This window comes from Stegostoma tigrinum, chromosome 19 (assembly GCF_030684315.1).
Source record: "Stegostoma tigrinum isolate sSteTig4 chromosome 19, sSteTig4.hap1, whole genome shotgun sequence".
Classification (NCBI taxonomy): Eukaryota; Metazoa; Chordata; class Chondrichthyes; order Orectolobiformes; family Stegostomatidae; genus Stegostoma; species Stegostoma tigrinum.
Genome location: NC_081372.1, coordinates 46,483,900 through 46,503,600, shown reverse-complemented (window position 1 = coordinate 46,503,600; position 19,701 = coordinate 46,483,900). Strand labels below are relative to the sequence as shown.

Genomic DNA, 19,701 nt, shown 5'->3' with positions numbered 1-19,701 from the left:
AAGAAATGTGTCAGCACTTTGTGACATTATTTGCTTGCTAAATTATTGCTCTTCTGACATCTTAATGGACATAGACCTTTCAATTTAAAGGAGAGAGAGATTGGATCAAAATAAATTATAACAGGTGAACAGGAAACCTTGATGGAGTCTATTAATATTGAATATAAAGCCCTCCATGTGATAAGGGAGCTATTAATATTTGAGTATACAAGAGTAATATGAACTAAAATAAACAAACCCTTTTCAGCTTTAGAGACTGAAAATAAAATATAAATGCCAAAGTGCGATAGATGTGTACAATCCTCAAACAATTCAACGTTAGATGCCTTGGAATAAATGCCACAACAGCACCTGCATTTTATTTTACACTTTCTTGTTTTTATCTTGTGTGTAGGGCAGTAGGAATTAATAATTAATCACTTGAATTTTGTTGGTCGTTTGAGCAGTTGTGGTTAATATAATGTTGAACTATCTACCTTGATCTTGCTTCACACATGACAATCCTCAGCACTAGACTCAAGAGTATCACTGTTAAATTATTTTCACTTTCATCTATTTTATGAAGAGCTGAAAAAAATGTTACAATTGTATACTGTATGGGAATCTGCATTTTTAAAATGTCATTTGAGACACACCCTAACTTGAAACAGAAACTGAACTGAAACAAATTGAAAGGGATGCAGAAAAGATAAGCCTTGAAATGAAGATGGAATTCTTGTTTCCTGGTCATTGTGCGCTGCCAACTTGAATTGCTGCAGTCCAAATGCGGTTCACAGTACTGTAAGGAAGTTTCAGGATTTTGGCCCATTGTCAGTGAAGGAACAGCAATACATTCCAAACTAGGATCTTGTATGGCTTGGTGAGGAGCTTGAGAGTGGTTGTGTTCCCATGTTGCAAGTGCTTTTGTTACTGGAAGACAACATTGGTGACTCTAATTTATCCAGTCCAAGTTGGAAAGCTTCTGTTGGCAAGTGACATTTGTAGTGAAGACTGTGCTCGTGAAACTCAAGTTGGTTATAGCCTGCTGTTGACAGGGGGTCAGACTACCTTCCAGAAGGAGAAGCGCTGAACTTCTTCATGATGAAGTCAAGAATATTAGGTTAATTTAACAGAATGTGATCATCCAGCCCTTAATGTACAGCTGAACCAATTTATAACATCTGCTTTTTAAGTCTGTAATCATTTTCTGTACCTTTTATAAAAGTTTGGACAAAAACATTCTTGTTTTTTCATATATGTCAATTCTTAATTAATGAAAATATTATTTGCAAATGAACAATTCAGTTGAAGTTACTAATGTGATATCTTGTTTTTGTTGCAATTACCATTCAAGGTGTAATATAACTCATAAAAAGTTTGGACTGTAATTTACATATTCTTTTATATTTAACTTGTTATTTCTGAATGTAAAACTAAAGGTCAACAATATTTAACAATTTCTATGTTAACTCTCTATTGTAAAAGTTCTACATTTAAATGTTGGAATCTTGAAGATTCATTCTTTGAGTAAATTATCATGGTTATAAATTTCACCTATCATTTAAACTTGTGTAAAGACAAATTTTAGAGAATTCGTTTTAAACAAAAGGATAGGGAGTTAATGTTTACACAGGTTACAGTTTCAAGGGGTTTATTTTCAGGTAAAAGTTAATGGCGGAAGATGAATGGAAACACTCAGCTCGAATTTTCATTATATGCGTACTTATTTATTATCATAAAACTTATCTTTGTTTCGAAATCAATGCCAGGGCCCAACAGTATTGTGTGTACAAGATAGGTATAATGAAGATACTTTTAGAAAGCCTCATGAACATTGAATTGCACATAGAGATACCATGGCACCCGGTTTTACAATGATCCAATGTTACTGTGCTCATCGCAATGATCTGTTGCTCCTACCAAGACATCATGGAAGCATCAAACTCCAGTCCACTTCCATATACACTTTTATCAAGCAGTGATGTTGCACTAGAGAGCCCACCGAACTCTTCCTCTTCCACCTACTTCCTCCCACTGCCCCCTAAGCCTCATAATCAGTTCGAGGAAGCTGCAGCATCAGCTGATTCTGTGGTTTCAAATTGCTCGGGGATTAAGGGAAGGAAAACAAAGAGCTGGGCTATTGGAAAATCACACTGAAGGGAAAGCACTGAGTAGGTGCTTGTGAATAATGTCACAATGCTAAGTGGAACATAAGGATGTTTTGGCCAAAGTGGGGATTAACATGTACATGAGATTTGCTAATACTTGCAAATTTGTTGTACTTCAAAAAGAAATATGGTCAGTCTCTACTGTGATTGTAACAATTTTTTTGCAGCTATAATTAGTTGAGATGAATGGCAACTCATTTCAGACTCAACAAATTTAGGGGGGGGAATCTTCCCACCACTAATCATGTAGGTATTTGCGAGAAAGCTGAGAAAACAGAGTGAGAATGGCATTAAGGAGCTTCTTGACATCAAGAGCAAAATGTTCCATTTCCAACCAACCTCACTACTGAGTTGTAAGAGGGCTTTACGAGATCTCTTTAAGGCATTAGCACCATAATATCAATTAAGCTAATCTCATTTGTACACAGTTTCTGATTTCCCATTAATCAGATAGAAACTGGATCGTGATATATCCTGGCATGGAAACTACCAGGCGACTCCGCCAAGTCTCCTGCATTCAAATCTAAATCACGCCACACCAGCAAGAGTCCAAACACTGATCCCTCTGAACACCACTGGACACAAGCTTCCAGCCATAAAAACACTTCTCAACCATCACCCTCTGCTTCCTGCTACTCAACCAATTTGCCAAACTTCCTTTGATCCCATCAGCTGTGACCTTCGTTATCAGGCTTCCATGTGGAATCTTCCCAAAAGCCTTGCTGAAGTCCAAGTAGACTGTGTTAAAAACAATGGTCCCTTTCTGTTCCTAGAATCAAGTACAACTTCTATTTGTTTATTGTTTACTTTTACTGTTGCCTTATAAGACTGAACATTTGGAACCCCTGGAAAGCCTTCAAATATATGATATTCCCATGTTGAACAATGGTAAGGCTTTTGGCTACATTGGACGCTAGGGAAAGGATAGCACTCCCTGAGACAGGGTTCTAAGATGGGATCATACTAAGATGGGTAAACTAAGTAGCTTGTTTCCTAATTAGTATTAGGCTGATGAATGTGCACTTGTATAAGTAATAAAGTATCAGCAGTGCCACCCTTTGTGTTTAATTCCCTTCACAACACATGCCCAGTGAAGGGCAGCTCCTGATCGTCAGCACTTGATCACGTGCACTGCTGAACTTTAAAGATGGCACCAGTACCCAGGAGATCCTGGCAGTGATGATTTCTTCCAGCAGTGACAAGTTCTTCTGCCTGTCGTGAAAGTGAAGGCACAATGGTCAGGGTGCCGTAGGGCGTAGTGTTTTGGTCATAAAGCAACTTTTGTATAATGGTATGCGGGACCTCACTAGGCCTTATGGGGAGAAACCTACCGTGAAATTGAACAAAAATGATGCTTTGTGATTTCTGGTAAAATTCAACCCATTGTGGCTGTGAGAGGAGACAGTTAATAATGTTCTCTGTACTTCCTTACATCTTAGCCTCATAGGTAATGTTCAGCACTAATTCTGAGTTCAAAATGTGATCTTTTTCCAGCTCAAACTAACAATGATTTTGTTTATTGATCAATCTGTGCTATGGCTCATTATGATGTATGATCTCTATGTAATATTGCGCACTATAACATAGATTTGTTACTTGTAGCTAGTAACATACTGGATACAAGTTTGGAACTTAGTTCTGTTGAAGACGACAGGGGTACTCTTTTAAGCAATCCAGCCACTTCATAAAAAAAAATGACTATGGGTGCAAGGCATTGGATATCTGTCGAAGAGTTGCCATAGTTTGTTGCCAAGCATAGACATGTTCACTCTCTTTTCTGATAGTGATCTATAGGGCCTATTTGGACTGTATTGATAGAGGAAACCATTTGGTAGTTTAATGAGAAGATCATCTCAACTTAAATAAGATGTATTTTATTACAAGATAGCAACTTAAGTTATGTTAACATAACAGATACTGTTCAGAGATTTGAGGAAGACCCAAATGGTATGTCTTACTCCATTCAAAATCCTCAGAGATTATCCCCTCAAACCTATGTGTCATCATCTTAGTGGGCAAAGCTCAAGGCACTCTTCCTTTCTGATCCTTACACCCAGCATACAAAAAAAATCACAAATTAATGATACAAGTCCAATCATTCAGCCTGTACTTCTGTAGCATTGAGTTTATCTTGAAACCTTGCATGCTGATACATATTTATTGAAAAGCAGAAATCATTACTCTAAATTGGTAAATGTTCAGCAATGTTTTCCGATAATAACCATAACTCCCATGATAATGTGACCTCTGGATTTCTTAGGCTGATATTCTTTCAATCTTGTCAACATGAAGTGAAATGGTTAATTGACTGTGGTCAATAATGAGGCATTAATATTAATAAATGTAGCTAGTTAGTGCAGATGCAGAGGTCTGATACCGTGGTTTTTTTTAATGGTAGTGCTAATTTATTCTATTTTCTTTAGATTCATTGGTTATTTTATGATTTTTTAATTTTATGGAGAGAGGACTTTATGTGCCATAGGAGTTGCTTTTCATGTGGCATAAATTCAATGTGATAATTGGAACATTGTGGTGAGAAACCAAACATTTTTTGATTGCCAATTCTCACATTAGTACTGATGATTGATAGCTTACACCTTTGAAGGATCAGATCTCTGATGTGACTGACATCTATTTAAAATAAAATTGCATTCCTTAAGGTGGAATGTGTTTTTTTTATTTAAAATATTACATTATTGTGAACATGCAATAATTGGTATCTTTTGTGCTGAAGTTTACCTTTAGACCTAAGACATAAGGGCAAATTTATAACTTAAAGGAGTGAATCAGAACCAGATAAATATCTTTACAAACCCCAGCTTGAGAGAGGATGTGCTCATTGAGCTGGGAAACAAAGCCATAGAGACAAATCAACAGCTGCAAAGTGCCTACTTTTTTCTCTGCTGCATTTTCCTTTCTGAAAGATCACTTTTGCGTCTAACATGTTAACCTGACAAGAGATTTGTTGCTTAGATGCTTCTATTACAGTATTTGATACCACTGTGCCCCACATTTTTCTCATGACCATCCCATGGTTTGAACCTGTGTAAAAGTAGCACAGCACCATTAGTACTAGCACTAAAACTGGCTTTCCAGTTAGGACAAGGTGAGTTAGAGCCATCTGCCCGTGGTCAATCATTTAACGCCTGGGGAATTTCTATGGGTGAAACTGCTGACTGGATACAAGTTTGGAACTTAGTTCTGTTGAAGACGACAGGGGTACTCCTTTAAGCAATCCAGCCACTTCATACAAAAATGACTATGGGTGCAAGGCATTGGATATCTGTCGAAGAGTTGCCATAGTTTGTTGCCAAGCATAGACATGTTCACTTCCAGTTTCATTGCATTCTGTTATCTAGCAGTGTAATGTTGTCATGTACTGTAATGCATTGTGTGGCCAGCTCTCTTTGCTGGCAATATTTATATCTTCTGCCCAGGATATTATGACACTGATTCTTTTTGGATTCAAGCCCAAACTGATGCCTGAGCACCAATAGCATTGAGAAACTGGGGGAATACATTGATGTGAAGTTCACTGTCACTGATATCACCAACATTCTCCTGTGTGCTGTTCACCCTTTTCTGTGGAAATACTGGTGTACAACTTCGTCAAAGTGACAAGGGCACAATGGACATGGTATGCTTTCACCTTGCTCATGTTGGCAGCTGTCATCTCAGTCACAAGTCCCTCAACAAACTTTGCTATTGTACCAAAAACCAAGGGCAGCTGTTCCTCGCTGAAGTGTCAACCTAGAAGCTCCTGAACTGGTTAAGATCAAGCCATCCATCTCCTCTGGTGTCTTGCAGGGCCAAGTGTTGCTCCTTCAGCTCCCGTATGTATTGTTGCTGCTATCGTTTTCTCCCCTTTTTTTTCCTGCAAATAAAATGGGACGACTAGTATTCCTCGTAGGCTTCAATGAAGCTAATGCTCTTCTGTGCTAATGCTTCAAATGGCAGTATACAACACAAAGCATTAAAGTACTATTTCGGCTAGAAAGCACTCAGTGAATCTCCTTCAATTAGGTGAATGTCAGTGATAAGTCTTTTTTAAATTGTTCTTGCGAGTGAATATCACTGGCAATTAAAATCAATTTTTGTTTTCAATCCCTAATTACGCTTGAGGGAATGATAGTGAACTACCTTCTCAAGCCACTGCAATCCATGTGGTGTAGATTGATATTCAATGCTGACAGAATGATAATGAAATGAAAATATATGTCCGACTCAAAAGACAGGTAGAAATGAGTGACTCTTCAAATGCTGACAGAAGTGATCATTCTTAACCTATACTTACCTGGGCAAATCCAATACTGAGCATTCATAATAAAAGTAATACCAATTTCACGGGAATCTGTTTTACACATATTATGGAGGCTCTCACCACTTTCAGTTGTAGAGCTGGTGTCTAGGTTTAGCTACAAATGCCAGTGGGTGGATTATTAGCGGAAACAGGGAGGGAAGTTTTGTGCTTTTTTTGAGTGTTCCTGCTTTTTTCTGCCATTTTAAAAAAGGACAAACTGGTCTCACAGTGTTTCCAAAGATATCAAAAAATTTGCATTTCTAGTGATTGATCAGCACTTTTCAGATAAATTATGGACAGCGGTGTGTATAAGAATTCCTGTCTGTGTGATTTGTGAATATTATTGTTTTAATTTCATTATCACAATATAATGACAGTGAAGAAAATGGAAATAACATTCATTTAGTTGTATAATAAATGCTTTTCTCACTTCTAATCAGGCAAGTCATCTTTGATTATCACACTTTCCATCACTCCCTTCGCCTTTATTTACTTATATAAACTATTTTACTGACAAATGTGTATTTTACCTACTATATTTTGGCAAGATTAATAATATATCATATTTCTTAGGGTACAGTAAATGATTGATTTGTGTGTTTTAGAAGAATTATGTCATAATTCAAATACCACTTCATATATGATTTATTAATTTATCCCCTAACAAGTAAATATTACACTCTAGATGCTTGTGTTTTCTTCAATGAAAGCTAATATTTACCTATGTCTCAGAATCCCTTCAGCATGGATGCAGGCCATTCAGCCCATTGATTCTGCACTGACTCTCCAAGGAGCGTATCACACAGACCCACCCCCTACTCTATCCCTGTAACTCTGTGTGTTCCCATAGCTAATCCACATAATCTGCACATTCCTGGACACCATGGGCTATTTAGTTTACCTAACTGACCTCACCTTCAACTGGAGCACCTGGAGGAAATGCACACAGACATGGGGAGAATATCAGTGTTGAGTTTGCACAGTCACCCAAGGTTAGAATCGAACCCAGATCCTTGACGCTGTGAGGCAGCCGTGCTAACCACTGAGCCACCAAGTCATTGGGTATGGAGAGCAGTTTTCCAGGAAGCACTTCTTCCTTCAGAGATGGCTTGACAGGTGATTAGCAACTTCTTCCCTGTCTTTACCTTCACTTCACTTCACTCCCCTGCAGCTGCACTTCCTGCTGCCAGTCTTCACAGCCTTGCTGTGGTGATGGGCAACAGGAGAGGCCAGATCAACACCATGAGCTCCAGCAACAACAGAGACAACACCAAGCTGTCTTCAGTCCCCCAGTGCATACCAATCCATGGAAGAGAGGGGATGGATACTAAGGTTTGGTTGGCAAAGAGGTGAGTCTTCCAACGCAGAGTCCGGGATCAACTCTCTCAACCTATCCCAGTTCTAGAAGCTCAGGCTTTCATGACAGGTTGTTGTTTACACCGGCAGCCCTGGAACTGGGCTTCTTTCTCAGTGACGCAAATGAACATGAACGGAGAATGGCAGTAAGATGCTTGAATTGGAGGGCCAACTTCTGTCCCCAGATCTCTAGCTATTTCCAGGCTAAGTGGTCATTTCTCATGCAAACAGAGAAAGCAGAAGTGTACGCCTTCATAATGACTTTTGTGGAGAGGAGAAAAAGACACCACTGTGGACAGTGATGTTGAGGATGTGCACAAGCGACTATTAGGTGACAGTAGGTGTGACTTTTGGATGCTCAGGTAGGCATGCACAGAGAGGAATGATTAGAACTACAAAGTATATTTGAGTGTTGCTTTGCTGAAGAATGATGGGGAAATCAGTCTTGGTACATGTATGTGTTCGGCCACTCACCTTCCATGTTCTCATTACGTTCTCTGAATCTTCTTGGGTCACAGTCTCGGAGTTGGAGGGACCACATTCTTGCTACTGACTTCTTCAGTCTCTTAAATCCTTGCCTGTTTGGTTCAGGAGATTGTGCTCGTCTTCCCATTCCTGGCAGAATTCACTAAGGTCATACAGAATTCACAGCAGGATTTTCAGGAAAAAGTGAGAGGCCTGGAAAACAGCCTTCTTGAACCTTCTCTTCATTACCGTGGGTACTGTTGATGTGCCCCTCAAACTAATTTCATTGTTCCCTTACTTAGAAACTTTCCCTCATGTAAAACGTCTCCCACCATTTGGGTTTGGAATGAAGTCCACAAAGTTCTATCCATGAAATCATTTTTGTTCCCTCTGTAAGGGAGGTATTAGTTATTGTTTCAAGGGAATTGGATGACACTGACTAGGCCATCCCAAATGGCCTTTAAGAAGCAATGATGAGCTATCTCCTTGAACTACCACAGCCCATGTAGTACAGGTACCTCTATTGTGCTGTTAGGATGGGAGTTCCAATATTTTAACTCAGTAGTAGTGATGGAATGATGATATAATTCTAAGTGTTACAGGATGATGTGTGTCTTGGAGGAGAATGCGCAGGTGTTTGGCATTCCTATGCATCCACTATATTTCTCCTTTATAGATGTTTGAGGTGGATTTGGAAATGATACTGAAGGACCCTTGGTTCATTGCTACAGCGCATCATGTAGACGGTACACACTGCTGCCACTGAGAGTCAGTTGTGGAAATAATGAATGTTGAATGTGGTGTATGAGGCACAAATCAAATAGCTACAGAGATAATAGGAACTGCAGATGCTGGGAAATCTGAGATAACAAGGTGTAAAGCTGTAAAATTCTGAGGAACGGTCACCGGATCCGAAACGTTAATTCTGTTCTCTCCTCCACAGATGCTGCCAGACCTGCTGAGCTTTTCAGGCAACTTTGTTTTTGTTGTTGTTGGTGAAGGTGTAAAGCTGGATGAACGCAGCAGGCCAAGCAGCTTCAGAGGAACATGAAAGCTGACATTTCGGGTCGAGATGCTTTTTCAGAAAATGGAATATCATTCAAAAATCATTCAAAAAAATCATTTTCTGAAGAAGGGTGTACACCATGTTATCACAAATCAAACTGGTTGCTTTACCCTGGATCATAGCAAGCATCTTAAGTGTCATTGAGGCTGCATGCTTCCTGGAAAGTGTTGAACATTCCATCACACTCCTGACTTGTGCCTTTGAGATTGATGGGCAGCTTTGGCATGTGACAATATGAGTTGTTCTCCACTGAGCTCCCAATCTCTGTTCTGTTGTTTCGGCCATGGTACTTAAATCATTCAAACAGTTCAATTTCTGGTCATTGGAAATCACTAGGATCTCGATAGTGAAGGATTTAGTGATGGAGCAACTATTAAATATCAATGGGAGATGCTTACATTCTTTGTTGTTGAAGGTGGTCATTGCTTGGCACCTGTGTGCAAATGTTACTTCTCATTTGTCAGCCCAAGGCCTAACAACGAACTGCTTCAGTGTCTGATGATTCAGTAAAGATTCTGAAAAATAGCACAACTGTTAGTGAACATCCCCATTTCTGGTGCTGTGAAGCAGTTGGAGTTGGTTTGACCTATGACACTATCCTAAGAAACTCATGCAGAAATGCTAGATCAGAGATGGTTGAGATCTAACAGCTACAACCATCTTGTTCGGGCTAGACATGGCTCCAGCAGTGAAGAGTTCTCTTCTTGATTTTCACTGATTTCATTTTTACTGGGCATCCTTGATGCAACACTCAATTACTGTCACTACCTCTTGAGTTCAGCTTTTTTATCCATGTTTGGGCCAAGGTTGTAATGAGGTAAGAAACGGAGTGGCCCTCACAGAACACAAACTGAGCTGTTAAATAGTTACCATTTGAAAGCACTGTTGATAATCCCATGTATAACATTGCTGATGATTGCAAATAGCCTGGTGGTCCAATAGTTGGTTGAGTTTAATTTGTCCTGCGTTTTAGAGACATGATTTACTTGGATAATCTTCCACATTGCTGAGTAGATGCCACTGTTCCACTTGTACTAGATGGAATGGGCGGTGTCATTAATCAGAACTACTTGAATAAAATTGGTTCAAGGTAACTTTTATGTTACTGTTATACCTTAACCTCTTGTAGTTCAAGACAATAGAATAGGCAGAAATAGAGCAATCAGCAAAATCTTTGAGCAGCTAACATTCTTCAGTTTGTGCTTTTCAGAGGAAACTCACAAAGAGAACATCACTGTATGATCCCAGAATTTGATAAGGTTTTGACCTTATATTAACAAATTACATTGGCCAGAAGTACTGTGCCTCCCTCTTGTTGAAAAATGGTCAGGTTTAAACTGCTATTATCATTCATTAGCATTGGTTTAACAATGAGAAATATCCTTAGCAACTGGAAAGCATAGGGCAAAAGGAATTATTAAATTACCATTTAATCATAAAATGCTGTCATGGATTTGCTTAAATATAGCATTTTGCAATGACCTGGGTCGGAGTTTTATGAATGTAGCAGTGTCCCTGTCAACTGTGCTGTCTATTGTCAACTGTGCTGTCTATTGTCAACTGTGCCTAAAGCAGTTTGCAACACCCCACTGCCAATTCTTGACAGGATTAAATGTTATCAGGGAGTCTGTTGCCTTCCATTGGGGTTCCAATGCCTTTGAATGAAAAGAGCTGGCCCCTCAAAACTACCAGCCATTCAGTCAGTTAGCAGATCTTGAGTACCAGCTTCACGAGGGTAGCAGTGGCCATTGCTGAGAATGCAGAAGTGCATCAATGACCAGAAACAGCCTCTGGAAGAGAAGCGAACTGGGCAGGCTCACTTAGGCGGTTCAGCGAAGCCCTAGCAAAGAGAATTTGTGCCTTAGGTGGGCATGGAGGATTCCTGCAGGGCCAACACCACTCTTGCTCCACCTCTATCCCCCTAACCCACCTTTGCTAGGATACCAGTGATTGGAGAAGAAGGCCAAGCAGCCATTCATTTGTGACTTAAGAGTCTCAATTGGCCTAGGGGTGAGAAGACAAACCATCACCCTTTCTTGTCTTCAATTCAAGCCATGAGAGGTGATGGCCTAGTGGTATTATCACTAGATTGCTAATCCAGAGACCCAGGTAATATTCTGGGGACCCAGGTTTGAGTTCTGCCACGGCAAATGGTGGAATTTGAATGATAAAAATCTGAAATTCAGAATCTAATGATGATTGTGAATCAGTTGCCAAGGGAAAATCCCATCTTGTTCACTAATGTCCTTTAGGGAAGGAGACTGCCATCCTTACTGGTCTGGCCTACATGTGACTCCAGATCCAAAGCAATGTGGTTGACTCATAACTGCCCTCTGGACAATTAAGGATGGGCAAAAATGCCGGCCTTATCCCGTAAATGGATAAAAGATGGTTAACTGGAAAGGATCTGGAAGGCGATAGTCTCTACACCTCCATCCTTCTTGCCTGTTTACAGCTTCATGCTAGCCCTGCTACTCCCCCAAAACTCCAGGCCAGTCTGAGGGAGAAACCACATTAAAGTGAACCTATTCCTGATATATACGAAAGCAAAAAAAAGATTAAAATTGTTTGGCTAAGGATCTTTTGAAAAGAAAAGCATTTAGTATAAATATTAACACATGTTCGACAAGCCCTATGGTAAAATGCATGTTGTTTGCTTTGGATTTGGAATGGGATCAGGCTCAGGTAGAGTTTAGCCTCTTGATTTGGTGAACTGTAGCATGAATGGTTCCTTACAGCAATTTGTCATTCCATTTGGCTGAGTTTTGCCTGTAATAATAACTGTTATTGCAATTTTCAGTATAACAGATTTTTTTTTTAATCATAGGTCAACCTTATGCTTAATGGTAAACCAGTAATTTCTGCTTTTGCTGGGGACAAGGATGTGACTCGTGAAGCTGCCACTAATGGAGTCCTGCTCTATTTAGATAAAGAAGACAAAGCATACCTGAAACTGGAGAAAGGTAACCTGGTTGGTGGTTGGCAATATTCAACATTTTCTGGCTTCTTGGTTTTCCCACTGTAAATCCAAACAAAATATCTTTGATTCCACATGCATAATTTTCTTGATTATAAACCAATGTCCTAAGTGTTGTTTTTGAGGATCATTTAAAAATTGTGGATCATTTGTCCCAAGTATTAATCTGGACTATATCTGGTCGTATGATACAAATACTCTCAGTGGATGTGAATTGTTTGGTTTATTTGAACCGCTTTAAAAAACTCTGGAGGGAAAGGAACGTTTACAACATGTTATCTGATCTGCACAAACGAGAATGGACATAAAGTGGAAAATTTTAAATGAAAGGAAGACATGTTAACTGCGGTTGACATTAAGATGGAACAGTTTGCCTGCAAAATTAGTGACAAATTGTCTGGACTGGATACATCTGTGTACATTCACAAGTATGTTTTGCCTTTAAAAAGCCTGTCAATGAGGTTAAATGCATTTAATAATGGCTTAAATTTAGGTCGCTTAATAAGTACACCATACAAGGAGAAAAAAAAACTGGTTTACCGTAGTATAATAGTGGATTTGGGGTGTGTATGTATGTTCATTACCATGCCTCATTTGCTTACATTGCCTTAAAATACATAGACATATACGTACAATTCTACTCTGTCATTATTTATCTTTAATATTTAAAATTGTGTGTTGCTTTGGGTTTTCAATGCACTTTACCTGAAAACATTTTTCTTTTTGAATGGAATAATTTCAGACCAAATGAGCTTTCACGAACTGCAGACATTGTACTGCCTTCAGAGTGCCATTTTATCAAAACTGATTTCATACCAACGTAGCTGGATGGTGGCGTCATTCTGGAAACTAGCCACAGCTGTTGGATTGTTTCTGACACCTGTCCCCACTTGTGGAACAGTGACATACTAAACTAACACTTGGGAAAGTGTTAGCTCTGTCTCAAACCTGTTATTTTTTCACTTTTATTTCAGTTCATCATCCATCTGCTATTAAGAACCAAGCAGTTGACCCAAGTTTTGTCAAAGCTACAAATGTGTTGTTAGATTCCACACATATTACACTTAAAGTTTAATTTATTTTAATTTTAATTAAATGTTTTAATTTTTATTTAAATTTAATCTTATTATCTCTGTCTCCTTGAGCTATCCAAAACTGAAATTTGTGGCATGTATTTGGAATATGTACAGTGACTATCTTAGTTACGGAGTATCAACAGTTTCAAAGCTGACCTTACTGCAGAGTTAAATTCAAAGATTTTGTTGAAGCATTCATTTGACATCACTTCCAATCTGGTCCATTTCCAGCCATATGAGCATCAAGCAAAATATTGTAACTGCGATCGACATGTCTTAAATAGTTTTGCACCTCTTAATTTAACAAGGATGAGTTACTTGCTTACTCACGTCAAATATGAACCATACTTGATGATGTACCATTCCTGAACAATCAACCAAACTCTGATGAAAAACAGCAACATTCAATTCTGAGTTCCGGAATATGAATATATCATGAAAGTCTATGCCGTAAATTTTAATTAACTCAAATAATCTATTACTTATATTCTAAAATTTTGGTAGGAGGTAATACTTTTGTTTCTTACAGAAGACTCCCAGTGTGGGTGTAGTATAGGATATCCAATATGGCAGCAGACCTATTGAAAACACAGTTTATTAACCACTGCAATTGCAAATGTGAGTCTGAAGTAATAAATTAAAAACAAAGCTTGCCACTTTCTGCCAGTTGATAAGACTTGTGAGAGATTTAGGTTCAGTTTTAGAATTATTTTTGCCTTATTGAATGATAAACAAAATAACATTGCTCAAGGTGACACGCATCATGGTTGCATCATAAAGTGACCTATGTGCCTATGAAATAGCTTTACCTAAATATGACAGGCCTGACAATATTCCACGGTTAAAGCATAATTTCCATATATTGTTAATTATAATAATTAATTAATTAATTATTATTAATAAATTATATTAGTTAGAATTAATATTTCTAATATTGAAATATTAGACATTTCAATGCTAGAAAAAAGATTCAGACTGTCAACCCTTTCTATGTAACTCATAATTTTATAAACGTCTATCAAGTTTCCCCTAAACCTGTGCTGCTCGAGAGCAAACAAACCAAGTTTTTTCTAGTTTCTCATTATAGTTCAGACTCTCTAATTCAGGCGGCATCCTGGAAACCTCTTTTTCACCCCCTCCAAAGCCTGCAAAACCTTCCTGGTAATGTGGAAATCAGAATTGAACACAATACTTTAAAGTGGCCTCACCAAAGTCTGATAAAACTGCAACATGACATCCTGACTTTTGTACTCAATTCGTTGACCAATAAAGGCAAGCATGCCATATGCCTTCTTTCCCACCCTATCTACTTGCGTGGCCACTTTATTGTTCAAGAAAGCTGGAAGCAAATAACGTTTGGTCCGGTTAAGAGTGAAGCCTTCTGAGCACCCTCATGGATTAATAGAATGTGTATAAGTGCCATTTTCTCATGGATCATTAGTATCTTACTTTAATAAACCTCACTGTACTGTCAGGCATAGATTTTTATGAATAGGGACTTTTTGATTTGAGTATATATGAAAATAAACTAAATTAATCATGAAGTAGAAGTTCATGTCAATAGAGTTCTAATTGTTCAGGAATCAATCTTCCTATGGCTGAACATTCTTGGTTATAGTCTGGATAGCAATGAGTATAAAATAATATAAAATGTTGTGTATGATTTGGGACAGTACACCACATTATAAATATATTACACCCATGTTTCAGTTCCACAATCAACTTAATGATAAAGGATATTGTGGTCAGGCCATCCACTGAGATGTTTTTGACAGTTGGATTTGTGACTTAACATTACCACAATTGATCTTTGAGTGACCTGGCTCGAGGAATGTAAGAATAGAAACAGAAAGTTAGCGGATTCTTTCTTTTTACCTTTATCAATTCTCTACTCATGCCTTGATCAGAGCTGCTCATGCCCTGTAATTGTTGACTGACTTGTCATATCACTGTCTAATTCATGCTTTAATTTGCAAGTATTACCCATGTGACAGATGATGGGACTCTGAAGGTCATCAGTCCCTTCCCAATGTTAGACCCTTGCTTGTCTGTACAGGTCAATTGATAGTGCTGGAAAATACATGGCAGCATTATGAATCTTTTGTTTTAGCCTCTAATGATCTGACTTATCAAAGCGCCACCACTGTCACTCAGGTGGAGGTTGACTAACTTGTTGCTTTATTCTTTCTTCCTAATTTCTGATCCTGTTATTTATGGAAAAAAATGGATTTGGTGTGAGGTGAAAGTAAGTTTGAACTTCAAGTGATATTATTCCTCATTTTAATAAGAATTAAAAAAAGAATTACAATACAGGAGACAAATTCAGCTTTTGTCTCACTTGTTTGCTGAGCTGCCTTTTAGGTTAAAGCCTTGACAATATTATTATGGTGCCACCACTGTTGTGAGAAAATGCTACTTGTATATTCTGACAGTAATAGTGGTCTTTTAAGAAAACAAGTTGTTGTTTAAATTAGCCTGTGACTTATTCTGTAAATCAATATAGTTTGCTGTCAAAGGCTTACAGAAAGATTTGAAATGATATAGCAGCCAATCTCTCTATCTCTCTCTCTCTTTCTCTGTGTGTGTGTGTGTGTGTGTGTGTGTGTATGTGAGTGTAATCTTCAGTATTGAAGAAATGAAGATGATCGGATGGAATGGCAAATATTTGCAAGTTTGCCGATTATGTAGCAGATATACATCAGTTAATGCTCAGTTCAGGATAAAGTTCATTTCATAAAAGCAAATGAAAAAGTTTCTTCCATGCCATTATCAACCAGACAAACCTATTCAATCCCATAACATGGCTAAGCGATCTAACCATAGCTCCATCTAATATTATACAATAAGTGGCTCTACTTTGATCCTGATAGGGAACAAGGTTTTTGTTAAAGACTATTTAATATTCATAGTATGGCATAATTAATTATTCATTATACAATCCTTCCAATTTGTCTAGCGTTGTAGTAGTTTTCTATTTTTCTTCTTCAAATACATGAGTCATGAAAGGCTGGAAATTATTGTAAGCCATTTTATTTTAATACTACTTCATATAAGTCTCTTGGGCTCCAATATATTTGCGATGTTTGAAATAGATCTTCTTAAAACTGTTCGTGACCACTATAGATCGATGTTGAGGTACTTGTGTGACAGAATATGTTTCTATGTTAGTTTAACAACAACATTGATTTACACATATATATAAATCTACATCCACCTATGAATATATTTTTAAACGTCCACACAGATTTCTATGTGTTTATCTGTATATTTGGTATAGTGCTCTTCTCATTCCTCTGTTTCTCTTCTGTAATCCTTTTATCATCCCTTTCAAACTCATTCTCTTACCTGAGCGGTTTTCTTCTTGGCACTGTTTTTCCTGTTTTGGTACTGTCTCATACATCACTAAATACAAGTAGGGATGGTCAGCCTTATAAACCAGAATGATAAGATAGGACCTGAAAAGGATTTGCAACTGTGCAGTGTTTTCAAAGCACTCAAACACTTAGATGGAAGTACAAACTCTCAATGTCTTGTTTTAAAGAAACTAAATCGTCAATTTTCACAACTACAAATATAAGTTGCTGGAAGAGCTCAGCAGGTCTGGCAATATCTGTTAAGAAAAATCAGAGTTAACATTCTGGGTCCAGTGACCCTTCTTCAGAACTTCACAGTTGACACACATTGAGTGCCCACTGAATCACCATTGCCCAATAGCCCAGGGCTTCAGATATGTTACTTATGCTGTCTCCCTTTAAACAACATACCTGCTGTCAATTTTTCTACTCTTCCTGAATATAAGTTCCATTGATATGGGAGGAGGTAGAGATCCATAGGAGTTAATTAACCTTCAATACCTTGTTCAATTAGTAATTTAGCTGTGAGTTCTTTGAAAGACTATTTGACCATCAGAGGCCAAACCAGTCCTATCCTTACCTAACATCAACATGCATGAAGCTCCTGTAAAGCAAGCGATCTGATTTTGCCGTGCTAACCTTGGAAACCATGAGGACCTTTGGAACACAATTTTGTCCTTCTAGCATAAAAGCTACATAAAGCATTTTACTCTCTAATAAAATTTTAAATAGGCAAACAAGTTTGGGGCCGATGATCTTTGTGAGAGACAGCCCTGATGATGCCTGTCCTCCATTTCCTTTGGAACTGTGGTGTTCATTTTGTGCAGCTCTTGGAGGTATTCTTACAGAAAGATTCTAATAAGTAATATGTCTGTGTGCAGGTAGTACTTGAAAATAGTACTGAAATATTCATCGAGTATGACATTTGGAATTTGGAAAAAAATAAATTATCTCTGTTTCTTTTGAACTCTATAAAAATTCAATTACATTTTCTATAATGTGTCTTAAAAAAAGATAGATAACATTTTCAGTTCATCTCTGTTTAAATGGAGATAAATATGGAACTGTTGAAACTTGTTAAAGGATCCTTCTAATAAACAGACTTGTGAGAACATTTTTAATCCTTTTGAGTTGTCTTTTGTGCCAAACCAAGAGCAGAACTTAATCAGAATTTAGATTATAACTTGATTTGTATTCCTAATCACCATTGTTGCCTTGTCCTTTCGTGCAATCATATCTTACCTAAAGTAGAAAGAACCAGGGCCGAATTTAATGACTACAGTGGTGTCTCTCAAAGCTGGTGTGGCCATGTCCAGAAGCTCTGACATGTTTCAATGCGTTTCAAACTTCTGTTCCTGTAAGTACGGAAATCCTCCTTCTAAGAGCCACTGGCTGTACAGCGAGCTGGCAGCTTTTACAGTTCCAGCAACTCAACTAAAAGCAGTGGTTATTATTGACATTACAGTAATCCAAAGCCACCGACAATAGAGCAGACCCTGGAATGGAGACAAGAGTGTTTCACTTGTAGGGGCCAGAGGGGAAGGTCATGAAGAGAGGAAGTGCAGTGTGGATCTTTGTCGAAAGAAAGGGAGTTGTGCTTTCTGACAAGGTGGTCCCTTGCTGCAAATGTCCCTTCATGGACCCCAGCAAATGCAATCAGGACTGCCCACCAGCTGATCCTGCAGTGATGCTGCCAGACTTCCCAAAGCATCCCTTGTCAACCAACCCCTCTCTAACATTGGAAGAATGCAAGTAGTGATGAGATGAGGCCATTAAGTGGACTTTAATTTACCATTTAAGCCCTCAATCAGTCTGTGTGGAAAGGCCATCTGCAGCCTTTGCTATCCCTGAGTGCATTGTAGGGAGTTGGGAAGGTGATAGACACTCCATCCCCTGCCATCCCTTCTCCCCGCCCCACCCACTCACCTCCCCCCATCAACGTCCACGTCCTTACTTCCAGCCTGCTACAAGTGAGGTGATGAAATTCCTTCCACCATGAGGGAAGCAGGGCCGTAGCATTTGTCTGATCTTTGGTAAAGGTGGCAGCAAATGGGTTGTTTTAACCAATGATCCCAGCTCCATGTTTACGAGAGATTGCCAGTTGAAATCGTGACACTGCTTGGAAATCTTGGATGTTGCAAATCACAGGCAGTGTCATGGCAAATACTGTGGCCCTGCTATCTCATGGTGAAGGGAATTTCATCACCTCTTGTGCATAGCATTGAACACACTCCAAGGACAAGCTGCGAATATCTTACCCATCAAGTTCCCAAATAATCACTGTCGTATCCTTCAACTCCAGGTGAAGTTGGCCTAGAGTTTTCAGATATGACAGAGAAATGTTGATATAGAACAAGTGCTGTTGAGTGAAACACTTGTTTAAAAAATACATTCTTTAGTATCACCCTTCTCCTTAATCAGAACTTTGAATGAAGAAAAGAAAAATAATTGCTAAATTATGATTGACGTAGAAATAAAAGATTGCTACAGAATTGGATTGAATTTTGACACATGAGGTTAATATATGCTGACTTTAGTTATGCTGCCTGTCTGCCCATATTTCTGAGTTAAGTGCTAATGCATTTATTCACTTTGCTTTATACTAGAACATAGAACATAGAACATAAACATAGAACAGTACAGCACAGAACAGGCCCTTCAGCCCACAATGTTGTGCCGACCATTGATCCTCATGGATGCACCCTCAAATTTCTGTGACCATATGCATGTCCAGCAGTCTCTTAAATGACCCCAATGACCTTGCTTCCACAACTGCTGCTGGCAACGCATTCCATGCTCTCACAACTCTCTACTTTTATTAAATCTGAAATATGAACAAAAATTGGGCTTATTATGTAACCAGGTATTTTTACTTAAATATCTTGATTTGCTGTTTCTTTGTCTAAAGGCCTGACAGTAGCGAGTCAATCCAATTGTGAATTTCTAAAATATTTTAGTGTA

General features: G+C 38.4%; 1 protein-coding gene across 1 annotated transcript in view; it reads left to right on the top strand.

Moving 5' to 3' along the window:
• Positions 1–19,339, top strand: part of cbln4 (cerebellin 4 precursor) — a 102,472-nt gene extending 83,133 nt beyond the window's left edge. The window contains exon 3 of the mRNA XM_048550586.2: positions 12,162–19,339. Within this exon, the coding sequence (XP_048406543.1) occupies positions 12,162–12,359 (198 nt within the window). The 3' untranslated portion in view covers positions 12,360–19,339. The remainder of the gene's footprint in view (positions 1–12,161) is intronic.
• The last annotated feature ends 362 nt before the right edge of the window (positions 19,340–19,701 follow it).